We start from the raw sequence: 23,552 nt of genomic DNA, 5'->3' as shown, positions 1-23,552 counted from the left end.
ATAATTCCTTAACATGAGTGAAAGTGAAAGTGCATATTTTTACTATAACAGAGATTCATACAACCGTAACATGCAATACTCTTATTGCCTCTCAGAAGGCTTGTGTGGTAGCTGTATCTTCCAGCCAGTATTACTTTAAGCTCCCTGGGAGTCCTGTGAAATTCCTTATGATGTCCATCAGCCTCACTATCATGGGTCAGCAGGCAGCACAGTTGGGGCTACCATGCGTGTAGATCTTCTATCTCTCTTATGGGATTGACCACTGCCATTACAAATCAAATCCCTTAGGCTTCACAGGCAGATGAATGAAAGGTTATCCTGAAGGTTAAAGGCCTTTGCTCAGAACCATTTTTGTTCCTTTCGACTTGTTATTTTTTGTGGATGATATACCATAATGTATATTTGCTTTTACTTTGGTTTGTCTCTTGTCATTCATTAGTGGATTCATGGTATACATTTGTAACCTGTGTGTATATATGTGTGCATATATATGTGTGTGTGTGTGTGTGTGTGTGTGTGTGTGTGTGTGTGTGTGTGTGTGTGTGTGTGTGTGTGTCTGTGAATGTAGATAAGAGTGCCAGAGTCAGTGACGGATATTCAGCTGACAGCCCTGAGTCCAGACACAGACTACATGGTGAATGTGTACGCCCTGTTCGGAGACGACACCAGCGACCCGAGGACCGGCCAAGAGACCACATGTGAGTGTGCTGCTCAGCTCTGCAGCTCCTGGCCCAGTGTAGCTCATGTTCCTCCCTCACCCTGACAGCTGAGGGGCAGGAACACGTCGGAACAAACTCCTCAAACTTTTACCGCAGACTGAAACAAGACATCAGCTCAATCCGCTCTGCCAGTAGTTCAATGGCCAGATTCACTCTTGCCTTTTAAAGAAATATGGTTATTGGAGAGGCTGGTGCTGTGCCACAGTTTTCTACGCATGATAACTTTTTAGACTGAATTGGTACTTCATCTGTCTGTGCGACTGTGGTTGTCTGGATGGCACAGGGACTAGCTACCCATCTGATTCTCATTATTCACTTCCAGTGCCCCTATCGCCTCCTCGCAACCTGCGGATCTTTGACGTGAAGCACAGCTCCGCCAAGCTCAGCTGGGTTCCTGGAGCTAAAGACGCTCAGGGCTACCGCGTTGGATACGTTGTTACTGGAGGAATCCAAACAAATGAGGTGAGGACTGATGTTGGGGAAGTGTCTGTCCAGAATCTTTCAGTAAGGTTTGCTTCTGTTGTCACCTCCTCTTTTCAACAAGAACTGTGTTACTGTATCATGAATTTATCATTGGCTGACTGATTTATTCTGCTTCAGCAAAAGTTTGAATTTCCTTGATTTTGCTTGATAGTGGTGATGATTTGTGCTTCGGTTGTGCTTGTGTTTTAGTTCAGGGCGAGGCTAGGGCTTGAGTCCACTTGTCCGTTCTCTCTCTGACCCGTGGTTCATGGTGTGTGTGTGTGTTGTTGTGTGTGTCGTTCTAGGTGGAGGCCGGACCGGTCACCTCCCTGGTGCTGAAGGACCTGGCTTCCCTGACAGAGTACACTGTTGCTGTCTTTGCCATCTACGACGCGGGCCAATCAGAAGCGCTGAGCGGGAGCTTTGTGACCTGTAAGACCTCTTTTTAAGAGTCGGCTACTTACGAGGCTCCTCTCTGACCTCTGACGCCTGTGAATTAGACCAGAGGTCCGAATTCATCATCCTAGCGCAGGTCACGAGGGACGTGAATGAAACATCACTCTCAGCATTGTCATTACCTGAGATAAATGATAGATCATGGCAGACTTCGATCCATTGTCTTTTGCGGGCAGTTTGCCACTGTCATTCTGGGGTGAGCTGATGAGTGCCCTGTGGTCTTGTCGACGGTGATGGGGTCAGGGCTGGACTGCGCTGGGCTGTGCTGTGCTGGGCATGGCTTGGCTTGGCTGGGCTGCCCTGTGCTGCTGTCTCAGCACAAATAGATGGGAGTTAGTTTTGTGGGGACACAGAGGCCTCATGACTTCTCCCGCACTCATTCGCTCCTCTCACTCACGGCTCGGCTCTGCTCGTCTCCGTGGCTCCGTGCCCGAGCTCTGTCCTCATCTGAACTCTCCCAAAGCCTGCTGCACCTACGGCGAGAGCTGGGGGAGAAGAAACGTTTAGATCCCTATCACACTTCATCAGGAGCCAGAAAATGTCAATCAGTTCTTTATTTGTTGGAGTACACAATAATCAAGAACATCTTGCTGTAATATGTAACATTCTAGATTATTTGATGTTTTCGTAAATCATTGTTGATGTTTTAGTAAATCATTATTACATGATTCATTATGCAGTTAATTGTGACAGCATGAAATGTGATATTAGAAAGAACAAATAATGAATTTCCAAGAACATCAAGTTGTGTAGTTTCAGCATGTACTGTGAATTATAATAGTGGTCAACATTACCAAATGAAAGTCTACAGAGGCCCTCTGTTATCTTGATGTCTTATGCTCTGATGAATGACTTTAGTTAGCTGAGTGGGTCTGATGTGTCTCCTCCAGTGGAAGTGCCCGAGCCGCTGGACCCTGTGACCAGTGACGTGACCCCGGACAGCTTCCGCGTCAGCTGGACGCATCCCGCTCAGGACGTGCTGCTCTACAAACTCGCCTGGGTCCCACTCGACGGAGGAGACAGCATGGAGGTCAGTTAGAACAGCATTCCGAGCCGTGCGTGGTCCACTGCTCAGTGTTAAATAAGAGCATTGTGTGGGTCAGAGGTGTGCATTTTGTGCCATCAAGGGAAATTAATGTGTCAGTCTGTTCTGGCCTTGTCACTGCACACTTATGTGGCGCTCATATTGTATTAGAAGTGCAACAGGAAGCACTTTTCATCAAATAAAGTGCATTCATAATGGGTCTGGATGGGGTTTTGAATTACAAGGCAGAGCTATTAAAAAGTGTCCCTCATTATAAGTCCCAACAGCTGTGGTCATGTGCCGTTGTGATACGGTTCACGTAGAGGTGAAGATTTTAATTAAAGTGCTGACGACGCAATACATCTCCTGATTGGACTAAATTACAGCACTGACTACACCGAGTAAGTTAATCTCAGTGCAGGGACCATCTGGACGCACCAATAGCGATGAGAGACATGTTCCATGACTCTGGGGGTTTTGTTGCAGTGATCCACTAAAAGCTGATGAACTCATTCAGCTCTGAAGCTGACTTTGAATTTCATTAAAGGTAGGAAGCTGGAGTTAAAGACAATAGGTTCTTTCCTCCATCTGGGCCAAAGCGCACCCCTTTGTGGAGTCATATGAAAACAAGCTATAGTGTGTGCAATTTAGTGAGTTAAACATCTAGTTTCAACCCGACTGCTCGACAATTTACCTCAGTGTCGGTCAGTCAGCACCTCAAATCTCTGTCGTCGGCTTTCGCCTGTGGGGATTCCGGTGTCCCTGCTTGGTGTTGTATTTGGGACCCAGAGGAGGTGGCTGAGGGGTTAGGGTGGTGAGCGGGCAGCGAAGGTGGGAAGTGTTGCTCTCTCTCCCTGAGCCGTGTGTGACTCATGGTCCGGAGCCTGCCGAGGCGGCCCTGAGAACCTCTGCTCTTTAGAGATAGCGCTGCTGGTCGATAGGTTTGCTGAGAGCCAGCGGAGCAGAAAATCATAACTCGGATGAGAAGTGGACGCAGGAGAACGCTGGGCCTCTGCCGCCCTCCACACTCCCCCACACTCCCCCAACACACTCCTTTCATCTCCAATGCATCCTGCTGCATTATGGATGTGTTGGTGTGTTTGCCATAAAAGGCTGCATAAAGAGAAACAGTACCTTTTTAAGCCGTTCAGTCTTGGTGTTCACCCATACCGTTCGAAATTAGAACGCCCTTCCATGAAGATATCAATTGAAAAGGTTTGCGGTTCTAACATTGTTGCCATTCTGGATTGTGAATTGTCTTTCTTTAAGTGGTTGAGTGTGATGTTCTTTTGTGCAGGTGGTTGTGCCTGGTGACAAGGACACGTATCTGCTAACGGGGCTGGAGCAGCGCACGGAGTACGAGGTGTTCCTCTCGGCCTCCTACAGCGACGAGGTGGAGAGCGAGGCGGTCTCTATCCTGGAAACCACAAGTGAGAGAAGCACTCTAATCTACTAGCGCAGAGACTAGAGAGATTTGTTTCATTACTCTTCACCACATTCTCAGCTTTAAATGGAAGTGAATGACAAGGTCCTCAGAAAGAAGTTGAATCAATTCATTTTGTCGTTTGTATTAAACAAATAAGTTTGATTAGACACCACAGATTAAAGCATCATGCCAAGGTTCATGCTGAAGACATAAACCCATCTATCTGTTCAGTTCAGTTAAATTACTGAAAGCCTCTCTGCTTTTTTCAGTCAGTATCTCGATATTTCCATTCATACTTTGTTTGTCTTTTCTCTCCATGTGTCTATTATCCAGTGGATAGGTCTACTGTTGCCACACCAACAGAAGGTAAGTCATTATGGCTGCCACTGGTCTAATGAACAGAATGGCTTGTTACCTATAAAAGCATGCACTTTCACTTCTGGCTTGTGTACTTGTTTACGGTTTATGTACATGGGTCACAACACACTTCTGTAAGAGCTTCATACTGTCAGCTGTGATAAAGCAAGTATTTGATTTTACATGTAGTCCTGTGAATGTATATTCTCTCTCTCTCTCTCTCTCTCTCTCTCTCTCTCTCTCTCTGTCTCTGTAGAGTATTTGTCTGTTGAAGGGCTAGTGTGAGAGGAAAGGTATTTCCTCCATCACATCTGTGTATCCGTTCCATCATGGACTTTGTTAAAGCACACTATTGTTTTCATTGGTCTGGTAGTCAGTCTGTTGAGAGGTAATCAGACCTTAACAAGCTGTTTTATGCCTTGTGACCAGAACATCCAGATGTTCATGACTAACGATATGGCATCAGATGCTCTGGTCTGCTCTTTGTTTTTTGGCCACCCTTTGCATATGGGTCACACGAATATGCCAGAAAGCCTTTCGTTCAACTCACCAGTATGACTAAGAATTGGCAAGCTTTTCGACTTTGGTCAAGCTGATGGCCATGATAGCACGTTTCAGTTTCCTGTGGTGTGTGTCCGGTGCCCAGTATTGTTCCAATGCCGTGTTGATTCCATCTCCCTTAGAACCTCGTTTTGGTCTGAGTGAAATTGTTGTGGATGACGAGACAGCGTCCAGCCTGCGGGTGAGCTGGGAGACAGAGGATACGAATGTGGAGAAGTTCAAGGTGTCCTACAGGAGCCAGAGTGGAGATGTAGGAGAAGAGGTGGTGAGTGTGCTCACATCCCCTCAACCTGTTACCCGGCAACACTTCCACAACAGTCAGTGTACAACTGAGCTTGGACTAAGGTGTCAGTCAGCTATAGGAAGACAAGAAGAGAGTGCAGAGAACAACCTTTAGTTGTACTCTTAAGGTGCCATAGCTATATAAGCGAGACAGCCCACTGCTACACAAGATACTAATTGCTATACACTACATACCACATACTGCTTTAAAAGGAGTTTCTAAGCAAATTAGAGTTATAGCATAGTACATTCTGTTGATAAGTTTGTTTTCAAGTCAGGGGCATACAGCCAGTATTCAGGCATAGGTGCAATTGAATGTATTTATGGCTGTATGACTTCAGTTATCTTGTCATATGTCAGTCAACTGTCTTGATGATGTTTTGTGAGTCAGAGAACCACAGTGGACTCTTTCTTTGTGTAGTAGACTAATATTTACCCCATGAACCATTGTGGCACCAGGCAGAAAAAAAGGCATTTTCTCAGTGACTGACATTTGGCTTTGAGATTTTTGCTCCGACCCATCAAACCATTTCTCCCAGAGATTTCTCTGGCACTGGGCTCTGACACCAGTCAAAAGGGAGCTGCATTTATGTCACTGCCACCTTCAAGAGTCTCTTCCATATAAACATGTGTGTGTGTGTGTGTGTGTGTGTGTGTGTGTGTGTGTGTGTGTGTGTGTGTGTGTTCAAACGTCAAAGTCTTCGGGGACACATATTTGTGTTATCCCTCAGGAACACACACACATACCACCCTGAATCTTATGCTGCATGGAAACAGATGTGCTTTGTTGTAGCAGCACGTTTGAATTGGAAATCCAGTATTGTATCCATTCTGCTTTTATGTACACTCTGCTTTCTGTGAGGAAAATTCTGGATTGAGCTTGTCCTTGTGCTATGGAAGAATACGTAGAAGATTCACTGAATAATGCATGACATTTGTGTGTATGTACTGTAAATTACCTGATGTGCTGTGGAAGAGTCACCCACCTGGTGCTAGGCAGCAAACCCCCACCTCACTTTTTTAACACGAATGTCAGCGGCAGAATCAGACACTAATTCAAATGACATCACGCTGCATTATTGCATGTATTATTTGCAATAGTTGTGTGACTTTGACCACTATGTACACACTTCTTGTTGAGGATAAGATCATATTCCAATAGCAATTAAATCATTCAAAAGTAGCTATGAAAGTGGCTACTGTACCTCATAAATACATGTGGTACTGAATGTAATCTCTCAGGTTAGGCGTGGGGACCAGAACGATCTGAAACTGATCCGAGGCCAATTTACAAGGCGAAAATGTGGAATTCTCCACTCTCAGCATAGTCGCTCAACATAGTCACTGCCTTAATGACAGCCACCCAAACCGCTTTTCAATCCCAGCATTCTTTTGGTGTGCAGCCCTGTAGCCGCCCGGGCACAGAGGAGCTGACAGCGACACCCACCCCTCCCCCCCCCCCGTTTTAATTTCCAGCCGCAGTCGCTGCGGGTCAGGCGGCAGGCTGATAAAACGAGATGGGCGCGGGAACAAAAGGCACGAAAGGCATTCCATTATCTTTTCAAGTAGCATTTAGGTCACAGCGACAGCACCTGCTGTAGAAAGCCACGCTCGAGCATCTGCCGCAGCAGAAGGAGGAGGAGGAGTAGGTGGGGAGTCGTGCGAGGACACGCTCCAAAGAGAGAGGAAGTTCCTCCTGCTCGCTAGCGGAGCTCAGCCCAGATTCATGGGAGAATTCAGCACCACAGGTCAGCCGGACAGCTCCAGTCCAACACTGCACCACCTCCTACTTAGGTGCAGTGTGCAGTGTAATGCTTAATACGATGTGATGAATACAAACTGTAGTGGGTTTTTTCCCATATTGGGAGTTGTTGGAGGTGGTTAGTTACAGAAGAGTGTCTCGTCTTTAAAATCTAGCTCCTCGTCTGCACTCAGCTATGTGCAAGAATCAGTCAGTCAGTCAGATCACACACACACACACACACCCGCACTCACACACACAAACATATACACACACATGCACACACGTACACACACACACACACACACACACACACACACACACACACACACACACACACACACACACACACACACAAACATGCACACACGTACATGCACACCCACCCGCACATACCCCCCCCCCCCCACACACACACACACACACACACACACACACACACACACACACATTATTCACATGAGTGTAATGTATTTCTGTTGTTCTATGGCAGACGCTGGTTCCAGGTTCCCAGAGGATTGTGACTCTGCAGCCTCTCCTCTCTGACACGGAGTACAGTGTGACCGTCATCCCTGTCTACACGGATGGAGAACACAGCAACTTCGCTCTCTCCTCCAGAGGAAAGACCTGTGAGAGCCACACACACACACACACACACACACACACACACACACACACACACACACACACACACACACACACACACCCTCATCTCATTTACACTCACTGACCACTGGGACACACACTCACACATTCCGACACAGAACACCCACTCATGGAGCGCTGTGTCTATCTCACACATCCTCTGTCAAGTCGGTCTCACACACCTGCCCTGAGAAAGCCACCGGACTCTCTGTGTCAAACACTCCCCTCTCCCCTCACTCACACACTCACTCACACACACACTCACACCACATTATTATACATAATCGTTTATCCAATGTGCTTTACACAGACAGAACAAACTAATAAAATGGAAATAGACAACTAATGAAATGAGCAAATCGCGAAAGGCTGCAACTCCTTGCACAGCTTGTGATGATTATGATTTCTGCACATATTTTGGGTTTACCAGAAGTGGTGCACAAATAAGCGTGTAAAGATGGTATGAAAACCTATTGTCAAGCAATTGCTACCTCCTGAGGCAACACAGCTAACATGTAGGAACTTGAAAAAGCACCACAGACAGCAGGACGATGACTGTACAGCAAAAAAAGCTAGCAGAGCTATTGCTGGCCTTGCCTCATAAGACAAGAGTAAGTCAAAGACTATTTCAGTCAAGGAGTGTATTATACTGAACATTGAAGTGGAGCATAACTTTCAAAAAAGATATTGCAAATTAAATTGCAGAAATGGTCTTTTAGATATTAGATTAGCTATTTTCCCTTAATCGTACAGGCCCTACACACCACTCAGTCAGATTGGGTTCCAACTCTGCCAAACTGTTACTGAATTCAAGGATTTTGAGTGAATAGCACACACAGAATGCCATGGATAGTATTTGGACATAAAGGAAATAAAATCTAAAGTTTTTTCTTTTTAATGTTTCTTGTTTGATAGATATCTCTCTGTCTTTGCGACTACATACTCAACTCTGTACATGCAGTGTATGGATCATTAGGTGAGCATTTGTCTTGTGCATATCTTTATGGCCGGATGCTTTTCCTCAGCCCTCTCCTTCTCTGTGTGTGTCATGCAGACTCGGCAGCGCCCACTATGACGTCAGTGGGTGATGATGAGAACACTCGGTTGCTGTACAATCTCCAGACTGACACTGAGTACGCCATCAAGGTCGTCGCCACGTACGCCACTGGCCAGAGTGAGCCCTTGAAGGGCACCGGCAGGACATGTAAGACCCCCCTAGTCTTCCCTCCACACACCCCTGTGCTTACCAACGCAGGAGAACCCTCTCTCATCCATCCACCCCTCCATCCACCCCTCCACCCATCCATCTAACCATCCACCCATCCATTCATCCATCCATCTAACCATCCATCCATCCATTCATCCACCCACCCATCCATCCATCCATCCATCCATCTAACCATCCACCCATCCATCCATCTAACCATTCATCCATATAGCCATCCATCCATCCATCTAACCATTCATCCATATAGCCATCCATCCATCCATCTATCCATCCATCCATTCATCCATCCATCCATCCACAAGACCTCTGACCCATGTCCCTTAAGAGCCTTACATGGCTCTTTATTTCAAGTTGCATTAACAAGACATTTAGGTGATAACTGACACTATAAAAAGTATCTAATAAAGGGTGACATTGGGGCAGAAAATACAGTTTCATTTAGGGGACAGGAGAGGAGGGTTCCCAGAATGAAAGGCTAAGGTGTTTTAACAGCCTACTCTACACCAGCCATTAAACTCACATTTCAGTGCACTTCCTATCAGTACCATCAGCCAACTGTTAATAGGAACAGAGTTTGTGTTTGCTATTTTGTTGGATGGGTGGTTTTATTCAGTAAATCCACCTTCCGGCAATGTTTCAAAAGATTAGGAGTTTTCAGCCAACACAGTATTGTCTGTGTGAGCCAATTGTAGGACTGGAGCAGTTGGTTGGAATAACACATTATTGAGTGTGAATTTGTCTGTTGGCACATAAATAGCACATCTGAGTGTTACCTGTATACAATAATAACCTGTGTAATTATGGTCAAGAGCTGACACCATGAGATGAGATGAGATGAGATGGATGGAGCCTGTAAATGTAGATAGGCATAGACTGCTTCACAAAAATATACCTTTGGTTCACATTTGACTGGATTGGCCTTATCAAAATACAGCATGTAAATTGGTTTCCTGTGAGGGCTCACAGCCATATATCAAGATGCAAGGTTTGCCACCCACATACAAGCAAGCCACAATCTGCCTGATGAATAAAAGTACATCACTATCTGTGTCTGCAAAAAAAAGTCGTGGCATTTGAAAAAGTGTATAGCCAGCAGTATGATAATGTACAAAAGAGTTTATACCTTTGATGTGCTCGATTGGGGGGAGGTAGATTGAAGTTTATTGATGCCTTGGAGAGGAGAAGGAGAGTGTGCGTGACCTTCTGGTCAGGCCGCGTGAGAGAGCTGGGAGAGCAGAAACTCGGCACAGTGTTTTGCTCCGTGGGCTTTCGTTCCGCTCCACACTCGAGCCGGCTCTGTGCTCCAGCGTTACTCTCGCTCAGCGGAATGCCGGGAAAATATGTCGCGGTCCCGCTCCAAATTAAGGATTCTGGGAAGCATCTTTGACAGTACTTGCTTCAATTCATCTGGCCTAGTAATATCTCTTTTCTATAATGAAATTTGCCGGATGACATAAGCATAGGGAGCAAGCTAAGTGCTATTCCGAATTTCATTTAGAATGTTCAGAAGTAAATGTGTTTGAATGTTTTTCTGATACAGTTGTCTATAACACTGTAACAAAGGCAAGGAGAGTAAGTGCCATTGGCTTCTCAGCTCAGTGACATAATGCAAGCAGGGGCAGGCAGACCTCCTCAGCTGACGGAATGAAATGACTTCTCGAAATGGTTACTACCACTGTCTCTGTCCAGAATCCTTAAGAGGAATACATTAATGCCACAAGGAACACACAAAATGTGAATATTTATTCAGGGTTATAGATAGATAGATAGATAGATAGATAGATAGATAGATAGATAGATAGATAGATAGATAGATACTTTATTAATCCCCAGGGGAAATTCAAGGTCTCAGTAGCATACAGACAACACACACACATTCACTAATAGCAGAAAAAGTAATTAAAGTATATAATATAAAAACACAACTAAGCAATAAGGACAGTAGAAGATAAATAATATACTAAATATACTAAAATACAAATTATACTAACTAACACTTAATCTAAATTAATTCTAAAAACAGTATCCACATAGTGGTGATTAATCAATCAAGAGGCGCTTGCAATGACTGAGGCAGGGACTGAGCCTGTGATTCTCTGTGCATAGTAAGGTAAGGTAAGGTTCTCTGTGTGAGTGAGTGTCATGGTGATAGTGCAATAGTGATAGTGGTCATGGTGATAGTGCAAATGAGTAAGTCCAACAGTGCAACAGTGCAAGAATAGAGTCTATATATCTATATATCTATATATCTAACTATTTTAAGAAAAGGTATAAGTGTGGCCACAGTTCGGCTATGGCATGGAGGGAGGGGTTATGCATATGTGCTAATGTGCTAATATAGCACGCAAACAGTGAGGCAGAAAGACAGTGGTAAAAAGTGGCTATAGTGGACAGACAGTATCCAAACATGGACGGGGTGAAGAGGCAGACAGACTATGCAGAGAAGTCTCTCTCTCCTCTTCCCTTAAGTGAAGCATTGAACAGTTCAATGGCCCTGGGGACAAATTACTTCCTCAGTCTGTCTGTTGTGCAAGGCAGTGAGCGAAGTCTCCAGCTGATCAGGCTCTTCTGCTTAACAATAGTGCTGTGGAGTGGATGACACTCATTGTCCAAGATGTTGATCAGTTTTTTCAGGGTCCTTTTGTCAGATATTGAAGTGATGCACTCCAGTTCAGCTCCCACTACAGAGCCAGCTTTCCTTACCAGCCTGTCAATTCGCCCCACATCCTTCTTCTTTGTGCTTCCTCCTCAGCATACTACTGCATAGAAGAGGACGCTGGCAACAACAGACTGGTAGAACATCCTGAGGAGCTTGCTGCACACATTGAAGGACCGCAGCCTCCTCAGGAAGTATAGCCTGCTCTGCCCTTTCTTGTAGAGTGCGTCAGTGTTGGCTGACCAGTCCAGTTTATTGTCCAGGTGGAGACCCAGATACTTGTAGGTGCTTACCACCTCCACATTGACCCCATCAATGGGGACTGGTAGCAGAGTGGGCTTAGACCTGCGAAAATCCACCACCATCTCCTTAGTCTTTGAAGTGTTGAGTTGAAGATGATTGAGTTTGCACCATTGCACAAAGTCCTCCACCAGGTTCCTGTACTCCTCCTCCTGCCCGTTCCTGATACACCCCACAATTGCAGTATCGTCAGAAAACTTCTGCATGTGGCATGACTCAGTGTTGTAGCAGAAGTCAGATATGTACAGGGTGAACAGGACTGGAGAGAGCACAGTTCCCTGTGGCGCTCCGGTGCTGCTGATCACAGTGTCAGAGAGACAGTTCTTCAGTCTGACGAACTGTGGTCGCTCGGTCAGGTAATCTGTAATCCAGGTTACCAGGTGGCGCCCACACCCATCTGCAAGAGCTTGTCTCCCAGTCTGAGGGGTTGGATGGTGTTAAAAGCACTTGAGAAATCAAAGAACATGATTCTCACAGCACTTTGTCTAGGTGAGAATGTGTCCTTTGTAGAAGATAAGTGATGGCATCGTCCACGCCCACTTTCTACTGGTATGCAAACTGTAACGGGTCTAGTGCATGGCGTACCTGGGGTCTGAGCATACCTAAGACCAGTCACTCCATTGTTTTCATCACATGTGATGTAAGAGCGACAGGTCTGTAGTCATTAAGCGCACTAGGGTGTGGCTTCTTAGGGACAGGGGTGAGACATGATGTCTTCCACAGTGTTGGGACTTGTCCAAGGCGTAGGCTCAAATTGAAGATGTGCTTCAGTGGCTCCCCCAGTTCAGCAGCACAGGCCTTGAGTAGCCTTGGACACAGTCTGTCAGGCCCCGCTGCTTTATTGATGCACAGTGTCTTTAGTTGGGCTCTCACTTGATCTGTTGTGATGATGGGGGGTGTAAGGGGAGGGGAGGGGGAGGGGTGCATCTGGGATCTGTGTGTCTGATGGCTGTTGACTATGCATCACTGAAGGCTCAATGATAGCATTTTATCAAGATAGTGCAGTATGCAATTACAAGCGTATTGCTTAAATAATAAATATGAATGAAGTGGTTAATAAAAGGATTCAGATAATCGTAAAACTGTCATTATTTCACATTACTTCTACCTAGTAGCTCCTACTTTTTCTTCGGAGTAGATCAAAGGCTTATATACGGTAACTCCAGTCTATAGAGAGCGGTGAGCTGAACTGTACCTGTTATGGATCAGGAGTCAAAGTGTCAGTTTGAGTGTGATAGCAGGAGCTCTCTCAGAGACAGGTGTTACCTGACGCCACCGCGCTCCTCACCTCACCTGGTGGACACCTCAGCTCTCTCTGGCCTCTTCTGCGTCTCTCCGCGCCTCGTCCTAATGCACAATTTATGATGCGATCTGCATACATCACCAGCGAGGCGTCGCAGTATGGCATGCGTTTCCAGCCCAGCGCTGGCTTTTGAATTATTAATCACACAATGGTCCCTCTCTCTCTCACTGCTCTTTTTCTGCTGTCGACCGGCAGAGCCAGAAGTTTGCCATGCATGAATGCGGTTCATTAAAACACCTTACGTGGAGTAGCTACATGCATTATTTACTCCCTGTAGATCCAGTACATGGGGCCATATGCTCAGAGAAGGAGCTTGGTGCTCATGCAAACCCTGTCTACACTTCCATCAAAATATTCATGAAGGGTGCATTGATGTGATAGGCGTGTTCGCTCCAGTGAGACTTGAGTTTCTCCCCCCGTGTTGGGTTGCATATGTGTGGGTTCTTGAAGATTGTTTGGCCCCGAGGAGTTCCTGTGGACTCTCGAAAGCAAAACGGCACCACTGGTTCTCCACCGCTAATGTGAACCATGTGCTCCGGCTCGATACTGTGTCACTGATGATCACACTAATCGGAAAGGACGTCTGTTGTGTTTTTTTTTCTCCATGGCATTTGGGCTTGGGTTTGTACACACGACATTAGTACGGTTTGTGCGTTTCCAGCTCCAGCTTGCCTGCAGGCCTGAGTCTCTGGGCCCTGCTCCCGCAGTGCGTCCTGACCAGAATGCTTTCAGTGGAGCGCCAGACGTTGGTGTGAGCTTGGTATCCGTCCTCACCTTACTGAGTATAAGTATATATAAGTATATATACTCTTTTGATCCCATGAGGGAAATTTGGTCTCTGCATTTATCCCAATCCGTGAATTAGTGAAACACACTCAGCACACAGTGAACACACAGTGAGGTGAAGCACACACTAATCCCGGCGCAGTGAGCTGCCTGCTACAACAGCGGCGCTCGTGGAGCAGTGAGGGCTTAGGTGCCTTGCTCAAGGGCACTTCAGCCGTGGATTAAAAGCAAGAAAGAAAATATTTTTGGAGTGCGACCATTCTGTGAAAAAAAAACAAAAAAAAACAAAGGACTTCTGCAGATCTTGTGCGTTGGAGAGGTTGAACTCAAAGACTCCTGTTCACTATTTTGCTTACAAATGTTTTTATAACTTATCTGTCTGAGTTCCAGCGGTAATTTGGAAATGAGAAATGAATTGAAAGTTAGTCAGTACAGCTGGTAAAAATGTTCATGTGTGTTGTCTCTTTGGTCCTAATTCTCATACATCTCGCTCTTTTTTTGTCTCCCTAGTGCGTCTGGCTGTGAGGAGCCTGAGCACGTACCAAGTGCGCAGCTCCAGCATGTGTGTCCAGTGGCAGCCCCTTGCCCAGGCCTCCCTCTACAGAGTCTCCATCGAGTCGCCACTCAGTGAGTCCCACTATCGCCTGTATATTACTAACTTTACACATAAGTTTGATAGATCAGATAAAGTCCCACTGCATTTACATTATATGTGCTACTGTACTTTTAAGATATCACATGTACCACGGCTTGGGTGTAATGCTTTTTAATGCATTTCTGATTACGTCATTATCAGCCAGGAGGTCTTGTCACCATCTCAGAGTTGTGCAATGTGAGCTTTTTGCTGACATTTTGTTCTGCCCATGTTGCAAGGCACAGGAGACATTATGCAGTTATTGCTCCACTCATCTGGGCTCTCTCCCCTTATCTGAAAAATCCCCACCCAAACCCACACCCCCTCAGTCTCCTCCGTACGGGTGTGCTCAGTGCCGTGAGCGCTGGACCGAGGGCTGTGCAGCTGCGATATTAGAAGCAGATCCTTTCCCAGCCCGTGTGCCAGTGCTCAGCCGGCTGCTGCCCGGATTGTTCTGGCTTGGAGGGAGCCGAGCTGGCCGGGCACTGCTGACGAGGAGCCCAGAGAAGACCTCGTGTTACCTGCTCGTCTTCCATAGTTTACGCAGGAGACGGAAAGTCCTGTAGCCCCCCGAAACAACACAAATCATCCGCCAGGATCTTTCCAGGATTTGGACTCACATTTTGTCTCCAAAACCCAAATACGCACCCGCAGAATAGATGGTTCATTGAGAATGTTGAATAAATTGAGAAACAGGATATTTCTGCAATACGGTTCTAAATGGACATCGAAAAAGTATTACGGGATTACATGGCTTGCATGAAAAAGGCAACTTGTGTCGTGGCTCGCTCATGTCAGCTGTTGTGTCGCTAGAAGACTTTGCTTGTGAAAGTTTGATGAGCTTGGACTGCAGCTGCTGAAATGGGAAGGCTGACATCCCCTCTGCAAAACCCTGAATAAACAAATGTCATATTTATCATTTGAATCAGTCAATCCTGAAGCTTGTCCAGGATATTTTTGGTCGTTCCCATTAAGCGATTGAGATTTTCTGGGGTCAATTTTTACTGTCCTACTCACATGGAAGTGTGCAAAATGATCACTCATAATAAATCTATTTTTATGAAGTGCCTGGGAGTTTATATCCACTGTTTGGACTTAGGTTGACTGAAGAACGCAGTTTGAAAAGGAAACGGGAAACTTGATGGTGAACATTTCAGTTTGGTTATCCTATTGCTTCTGAATTCCAGCCATAATGCAAATCACTCATTTCCCTTCATTTGTACAGATAGTAAATCACTAGCAAAACAAGTACAGAGAGGGGATATTCTGGACCTCTTTGGTGGAGGAGAGGAGCAGGTTTTACACTTAGCACAAGTGTAGAATACGAGAATTGAAACTACAGTCACACAAGCTCCCATTCAACTCTCATTCCAAAGATGCAACAGAAGGACTGGGGAATCCATCCCTCCTCACAGACAGTCACCCGAGTGACCCGCGACTGACCCTCGACACAAGTGCTGCCACCATTCATCGGTTCCACAGATGACTCATTGCAGGCCACTCGTTGCATCAATAATTGCATGAGTGTAGGTGAAGAATGACGGCTATTAGCCCTTCATGTCCAGTAACCTGGAACCTCTCTACAGTAACTGTTCACTGAGAACCTCCATGCAAACCACATGCTCTTTTCATCTGAGCTCAGAGCACAAGATGACTAGTAAAACATGTGAAATATGAACAGATATGTACAGTATTTTTACTATATCATATGCACAGTATCTGAATATGAGTATGTATCAGTATTTGTGTCCTCCTACGTCTCATAAGGATAAGTGTTAGCTGCCATGTCTACGTTTAGCATGACAGTATTGTATTTTAGCTGCTGTGATGCTGTAACATGTCAGTATTGTAGCTGCTGTGATGCTGTAACGTGTCAGTATTGTATTTTAGCTGCTGTGATGCTGTAACGTGTCAGTATTGCATTGTAGTGGCTGTGATGCTGTGACATGTCAGTATTGTAGCTGCTGTGATGCTGTAACATGTCAGTATTTTAGCTGCTGTGATGCTGTAACATGTCAGTATTGTATTGTAGCTGATGTGATGCTGTAACATGTCAGTATTGTAGCTGCTGTGATGCTGTAACATGTCAGTATTGTATTGTAGCTGATGTGATGCTGTAACATGTCAGTATTGTAGCTGCTGTGATTCTGTAACATGTCAGTAGTTTAGCTGCTGTGATGGAATGTTCCTGACTCCCCTCTCCCTCCTGGTCTTGCAGATGGGCACCGGCAGGAGGAGAGCGTGGCGGGGAGCGCCTCGCGACACTGCTTCCACAACCTCCTCCCCAACACCCAGTACCAGATCAGCCACTACAGCCAGCTGCAGGGCATGGAGGGGCCTGCGGTCACCACCACTGACACCACACGTACGTATGCAAGCGCCCCCCTCTCCCCTCCTCAAGCTCAGCAAGCAGCCTCGCTTCCCCTCCCCAACCACTGGAATAATCCAAAGCCCCTAAATCTCTTTAGCATACATGATTTGGGGATAATTTATGCACATTTCTGGGATTTTGCTCCTGAATTGATCGTAGTAAATCCCTGGAGTTTTCAGGCAGCATCTTTTAATCCCCCCTGCATGTACTGTATGTGTGTGAGAGATATCGCTATGGTTGTCTGATTAGATTTATTTCTTTATTTATTTGACAGTTCCTGCTCCCACACAGCCTCCAACCACACCTCCCACGACCACCCCACCACCCACCATCCCTCCAGCCAAAGAAGGTGAGAGAGCCAGGGCAGAGGGAGCGGAGCAGAGAGCCTCTGGCCGCCTCTCCCACAGGGCTGGGTCAGCTGGTGCGCAGGGCTGGGCGAAGTGTGCCCTTTTCCAAAAGCAGATCTCTGCTGACAGCTGACCTTTCTCAGGGTGCAGAACTCCATATATAAATGGTGTAAAAGCACTCTTTACAGACAGATTGTCTGTAAAGATTGTTTTTGAACAGAACAACACAATTCAACACAGATTGTTGTTGAACAAAGCACAGATGTCAAACATATGAGCTAAAATCCTCTAGTAGTAGTAGTTTCTTAAATCAGTATCTCATGAGTTCATGCAGTATGTATGATGATACCCCCAGAGATGATTAGCCACAACATGATACTTTATCTCTTGCCAGTACCAGTTTCAACAGAAGAATGAACTATGGAAATTATAGTGATATAATCATGGTAGAGTGATTCAGAAAATGATTCAGAAAAGTAGTCCCATTTTAAATGTTTCTTTTTATTCATAAACAGCATTTGACAGTGTGGGAACACAGCTAGGATCTGCGAATAATTAGTCACAATTGATATGTAAACAAATCAAATGATCTCACTATCTCCTCTTTCTGGGAGACTGGGAACACATTCGGTATCACATGTACCCAAACCGTTCACCGAGCCTGAGAAATTCAACTCACACATCCAACTTGCCCCTAATTTAAAGCAGTGCACCAGTGTTTGTTTACTCAGAGCGCGCGAGCCGTCATTAAGATTGTTTTAGATTCTCCTCCTGGAGGCAGATTGGGCTTTGTGCTGGAGCACCTGTTTGAGAGGGATAGAAACACGGAGCCTTAATGAAGGGCTCGCTGCTGTGCTGTGTGTGTGTGTGTGTGTGTGTGTGTGTGTGTGTGTGTGTGTGTGTGTGTGTGTGTGTGTGTGTGTGGCTGTGGGTGACAGCAGTAGCAGGAGAACTAGTGAGAGAGTTTGTCATTAATCAGCACCTGTCTGTGTGAAAGCAGTGAGGCAGGGAGAATAATGACTGTCTGTCTCTCTCTCTCCCACTCCATCACCACTCCACCGCCACCCCAGTTTGTAAAGCTGCCAAAGCAGACCTTGTCTTCCTGGTGGATGGCTCGTGGAGTATCGGTGATGACAACTTCCAGAAGATCATCCGTTTCCTCTACAGCACAGTCGGATCTCTGGATGTGATTGGTTTAGAAGGAACACAGGTAAAAAATAATAATATTGTGCTGCCACCTCATATCTTCTTTTCAGTATTCTACACCACATCGTATTGTTTAAATGGGAACTTGATTGTTTTTAAAAACACTTTTTTCCCCACAATGTTTTCCCCACGAACAATGTTTATTTTTGCCTTCATCGTCATCTTCATCTTTTGAAAATGTTTGCTTAAAGCGATGGTTCGGAGTAATTTCTAGGGTCCTTTGCACCATGACCCCGAGCCAAACACCCTCCCAGAACCTTTTTTCCCTTGGTCGAACCCTGGTCGAGTAGCGCTGTCAGAAACTAATGACGTTCTGCAGTTGTAATGGAACCAACCTTTATCTCGTAAATTACCCCACTAATAATGCCCTGAATGGTACGAAACTTCTACAGTAGTACAACTATGACCTTTAGTCCAATAACGAGGCATTAGAAAGTTTGTAAGTGCACCAGGAGTTTTAAGGAGTTTATTTAAATAACACTTGCCTCTGCATCTGCTTCTATACCGCTGCGTCAACGTTTTTTCCGTGATTTGGGAAAAGCCTGTAAAAGTCCTGGCAGGAAGCATGCATAAGGATGTAGATCCAGGAATGCACTAATATTTTGTTCGTTGTCCAGTTTGCAACAATTATTAGTTAACACTAAGTTGTAAACACTTCGGAAAAAAATATTAAAAACTGGTTATACCAAAAAAACGTTGATGTAATCGCTTCCTGCCAGGACTTTTACGGGCTTTTCCCAAATCACGGAAGAAACGTCGAAAGCAGATATGTAGGTTACCTCTCTCAATTTCTTCTCTTGAAGAAAAATTATATAAAGATATTTCCAATACCATGAAACACTTGGACCATGGTTGAAGCAGCTACATTGTAAAGGCTATTCTCACATAGAGAGAAGAAGCTTGTGATAGTCAAGGATGCACTCCTGCAATACAAACTACTTAACCCAGTCCCAAGACAAACCATTAAACACAAAAAATCACCCCGTCTAGACATGCTGAGAAGGGCTCATAGATCATCATCAAGTCTTCCCTTCAAACTGGCTGGGACACTCTGAAGGGGTAGCTCTCGGATGAAGAAAGCCGCGTGTCCAGATCTATTAATTAGATGAGACTAAGGCAAGATGGACCTCCGCCACGTAGCCATTGCTTAGTTAGTACAAAGAGACATGGTAACTCAGACAGACAACTCCAAATGAATAGGCATGGAGGCCCAGAGTGGACCAGCGGCCTCCTGGGAGAGGGATGAAGGAGGCAGAGCAGCAGAGAGCTGGAGGAGTAGCCGTCTCCCAGGGAGAGACGCATTTACCCTGGGGGTTGCCAGGAATGGAAGAACAAACCATAAAGAGTGATGAAAACTCGCTCTTTTCTCGCTCTCACTCTCTTCCTCTATCTGTCATTCTTATTTTTCTCTTCCTTCCTCTCTCTCGCTCTCTCTCTGTCTCTCTTTCTCTCACGGTCGCTCTCTGTGATAGGTTGCCATCGCGCAGTTCAGTGACGATGCCAGAACTGAATTCAAGCTCAACTCCCACAGTGATAAACAGTCTTTGCTGGACGCCATTCAGCGTATCTCCTATAAGGGAGGAAACACGAAAACAGGTATGTGCTGTTCCACTAGACCCCTCTTCTCTTCCACCACGGGGGATGTCCAGAGAGGGTCAGTGGGAGCAGGTCTGTCTGCTCCGACAAAACAACTGAACCTCAGAGGGCAGCCTCCTGTGCCCTGAGCCTGTGCCGAAACCTGTGCCGAATATATAAGCAGTTTAGCCATTACTCAAGCCATTACTCAAGAATTGTTTGTGTTTGGCTGTTCTTATGCAATAAAAAAAAATAGAATGGCTCTTGACCACAGCTCCCCCTCACAAAAACAAAACAAAACAAAAACAGAAACAGAGACACCCATGGCAGAGACCCCCCTCCTCCCTTTAGGATTATTGCTGGCAGCCACCCCTTGCTGTGTTTCTGTTGGCAACAGATTGACATGCAGCCCTGCTTTTGTACATACACTTTAATCCCCCTGCTTGACATGCCTTTGATGGGGGCATTCCACATGTCTGTTAATACACATACAGTAATTCACATACACATACACATATGCAGACACACACACACACACACACACACACACACACACACACACACACACACACACACACACACACACACACACACACACACACACACACACACACACACACATACTCAAAGGCACCTTACGCCTGTGTGTGTGTGCACACCCTTCTTTACACAAACAGCACATGCACCTTAATCCTCCTCCTTGACAGGTGGAGCATTCTACATGTCTGTAAATGCACACACACACCTGCCTGTGTGTGCGCACCCACTTCCTTTTACACACAGACACACTTACAACACAATCTATCTGCGACTGCAGCATACATTTTTTCATTAAGGCCTTAGCTAGCGGTCTGATTTCCTTCCGTGTGAGGCGGACAGTGATTGATTGGTGGCCACCGAGAGTATTAAATTGTAATCCCCTGCTGTGTTTCATATAGATGTGCTCAGGGGAGAAAAGAGCAACTCCGGGGTGATTGCTCTCATTCCCCTCTCATATTAAACTAGAGAGGAGAGACAGAGTCTTGTAAGGGAATGGTTAAAAACATCAGTGTATCACGTACCACTGCTGAGAGACCGAGAATACTCTCTGGCTGTGCTTGGAAGCAGAGAGGAAATCTAGTATGTTTAAATGATTCTTTGTTGTGTTTTATGCACATTTGGGTTCGGTTAGAGGGCTGTGTTGCACATCACTGGTTTTCTGGAGCTTTTTTAACCATGTTGCCAGTCTACCTCACTCAAGGGCACCTTGGGACTGTGGGTCCGGAAAAAAAAAGTTTGTGTGGGTGGGTGGGAATAGGGACATCACTTGATTTATGATCGGTTGGTGTGTGTCCACAACCGTTAGTCCTGTGGTGAGTGGCTCTCCCCTCGTCCACTAGCCAGCCTCCCACCCGCTGATGGAGGGCATTAACATGGAGCATGGAGGTTTTAACACACATATCTAACCGAATCTAACACAAGGGACTTGTGAGTGTGTGTGTGTGTGTGTGTGTGTGTGTGTGTGTGTGTGTGTGTGTGTGTGTGTGTGTGTTGACAGCTCTGTTCATCGTTTGTCTGGCCTGACAGCCAGTGTAATAGCAGCACAGAGGCAGCTGGAGGAATGGGTGGGGCGGTGCTTTGGGGCTCAGTAGATTAAATTTGGTGACAATCCATCCATGCACACCCATTCAGTTCCATATTTTATTCAGTGTGCGTGTGTTTGTGTGTGTTTGTGTGTGTGTGTGTGTAAGGTTGCACACTCATGTGTGAGAGAGAACACAATAAACAGAGATTAGAAAATGCAAATGTGTAAGTGGAAGCACGCAGAGTAGGACATACCAGGATTGCTTTATCTGATGAAAATGTTGAATAGTGTTCTCTCTCTCTCTCTCTCTCTCTTTCTGTGTGTGTGTGTGTGTGTGTGTGTGTGTGTGAGAACAGAGGCTTTTAGATAGTGCTTCATAATTGTTAAAGTAGTGAATACTGGGCCATTGACCATGATGTCATCTCTTTATTTAAATGGCAGTAAAGTCGACTCACAGTAACCACCACACACTATTAAAGTGAATTGTAGAAGTAGAGCTCTATTGTTTAGAGATTGTAACCCTGAGTTTAGTGTCTCCATAAAACCAGAAGCCTGACAGATTGGATCCATTTGCGTTTGCTCTTAACACTTTTAAATAGTCAGAACTACAGGATTTTTACAGACTGGTTGACTCCCTACAGTGCATCACCAAAAGTGTGCCCAGGCTTGGGGAGTTGCTGTAAGCTCCTGCTCCTGTGTAGGCTACTGCGTGTGACCTAGACCCTCATGTTATCCCCCCCCCCCCCCCCCCAAACAGGTCGGGCCATAAAGCACGTGAAAGAGGCCATCTTCACCGAGGAGGGCGGTCTTAGGAGGGGCGTACCGAAAGTGCTGGTCGTACTCACGGATGGACGATCCCAGGACGATGTCAACAAAGTTTCCAAGGAGATGCAGCAAGATGGTGTGTGGTGTTGCGGAGGGAATGTCAGGGTCTTCTTACCATTGTTATTCAGTCCTATCTAGAGTTGCTTTTGTATTTCCATAACAATAATATGGCTTTATAAGCAGTAACTGACAATTGCAGTTTCCTATTTTAACTCTTTGAGTTTTAATGACTGGCCCACTGGCCCTTGCGTTCATTTTAACGCAAATTCAAAGTGTAACCTTTACTACCTTATTTAATTGGCTTGACATGGAACTAGTAGTCTTATCATTAAGCACAGCCATTAATGAAAAGTGAAGTTAAAGCAACACCAAAGAGTTTTTTGTACATTAAAATAATGTTTCCAAAATCGTTTCAGTGGTTCATCAACTTGTAACAGGGTGAGCGGCACTTCTGCATTCGCTTCACAGCCCTCTATCGGCTATAACCGCACTATGTAAGCTTGCCAGATCGGGTAGCGGATCTGTAGTTCGATGGAATGAGACATAAGAAACTACAAATTTGACTTGCATCTGATGTCGCAATACATCGTACTTTCATAAATCGTGCAACATATTCTACCTTGTCTATGGACATCGTTATTTGCAAAGCCGGTGCTGGATAAACAAATAGCATGCGTGCGACAGAGGGAAAGTTCTTTGGTGTTGCTTTAATTGTTAGAATAATATTTTGTGAAATATACTGTAGTGCTGTTGTTAATTGCTGACATTGACTTTTTCTATTAAAGGCATTCAAATGCAGCTCAAAATAGTGTTAGTTCAATTCACTGCCACTCCCGATCATGATATTTTGTCTTTTGGATGGTCCACAGGCTATATCATCTTTGCCATTGGTTTTGCTGACGCCGATTATGGTGAGCTGGTCAATATGGCCAGCAAGCCTAGTGAGAGGCACGTGTTCTTCGTGGATGATGTGGACGCTGTGAAGAAGATTGAGGAGCAGCTGATTACGTTTGTGTGCGAGGCTGCTACTGCTAGTAAGTTCCACAGAGTTAATGAAAGTGGTTAAATCAGCACAGAACAGATT

The 23,552-nt window shown here is 45.5% G+C and overlaps 1 protein-coding gene across 1 annotated transcript in view; it reads left to right on the top strand.

The window, feature by feature from the left end:
• LOC125295591 (collagen alpha-1(XIV) chain-like) overlaps nt 1–23,552 on the top strand; it is a 76,397-nt gene that overhangs the window by 27,213 nt on the left and 25,632 nt on the right. The window contains exons 13-28 of the mRNA XM_048244932.1: nt 569–698; nt 1,042–1,181; nt 1,487–1,613; nt 2,528–2,667; nt 3,959–4,091; nt 4,421–4,453; nt 5,128–5,270; nt 7,522–7,657; nt 8,728–8,877; nt 14,457–14,573; nt 16,799–16,945; nt 17,226–17,300; nt 18,369–18,508; nt 19,977–20,100; nt 22,401–22,544; nt 23,338–23,502. Of these exons, the coding sequence (XP_048100889.1) occupies nt 569–698; nt 1,042–1,181; nt 1,487–1,613; nt 2,528–2,667; nt 3,959–4,091; nt 4,421–4,453; nt 5,128–5,270; nt 7,522–7,657; nt 8,728–8,877; nt 14,457–14,573; nt 16,799–16,945; nt 17,226–17,300; nt 18,369–18,508; nt 19,977–20,100; nt 22,401–22,544; nt 23,338–23,502 (2,044 nt within the window). The remainder of the gene's footprint in view (nt 1–568; nt 699–1,041; nt 1,182–1,486; nt 1,614–2,527; nt 2,668–3,958; nt 4,092–4,420; nt 4,454–5,127; nt 5,271–7,521; nt 7,658–8,727; nt 8,878–14,456; nt 14,574–16,798; nt 16,946–17,225; nt 17,301–18,368; nt 18,509–19,976; nt 20,101–22,400; nt 22,545–23,337; nt 23,503–23,552) is intronic.

This window comes from Alosa alosa, chromosome 6 (genome assembly GCF_017589495.1).
Source record: "Alosa alosa isolate M-15738 ecotype Scorff River chromosome 6, AALO_Geno_1.1, whole genome shotgun sequence".
NCBI classification, from domain to species: domain Eukaryota; kingdom Metazoa; phylum Chordata; class Actinopteri; order Clupeiformes; family Clupeidae; genus Alosa; species Alosa alosa.
Note: the sequence above shows the minus strand (reverse complement) of the source record. Positions and strands in the feature narration are given on the sequence as shown.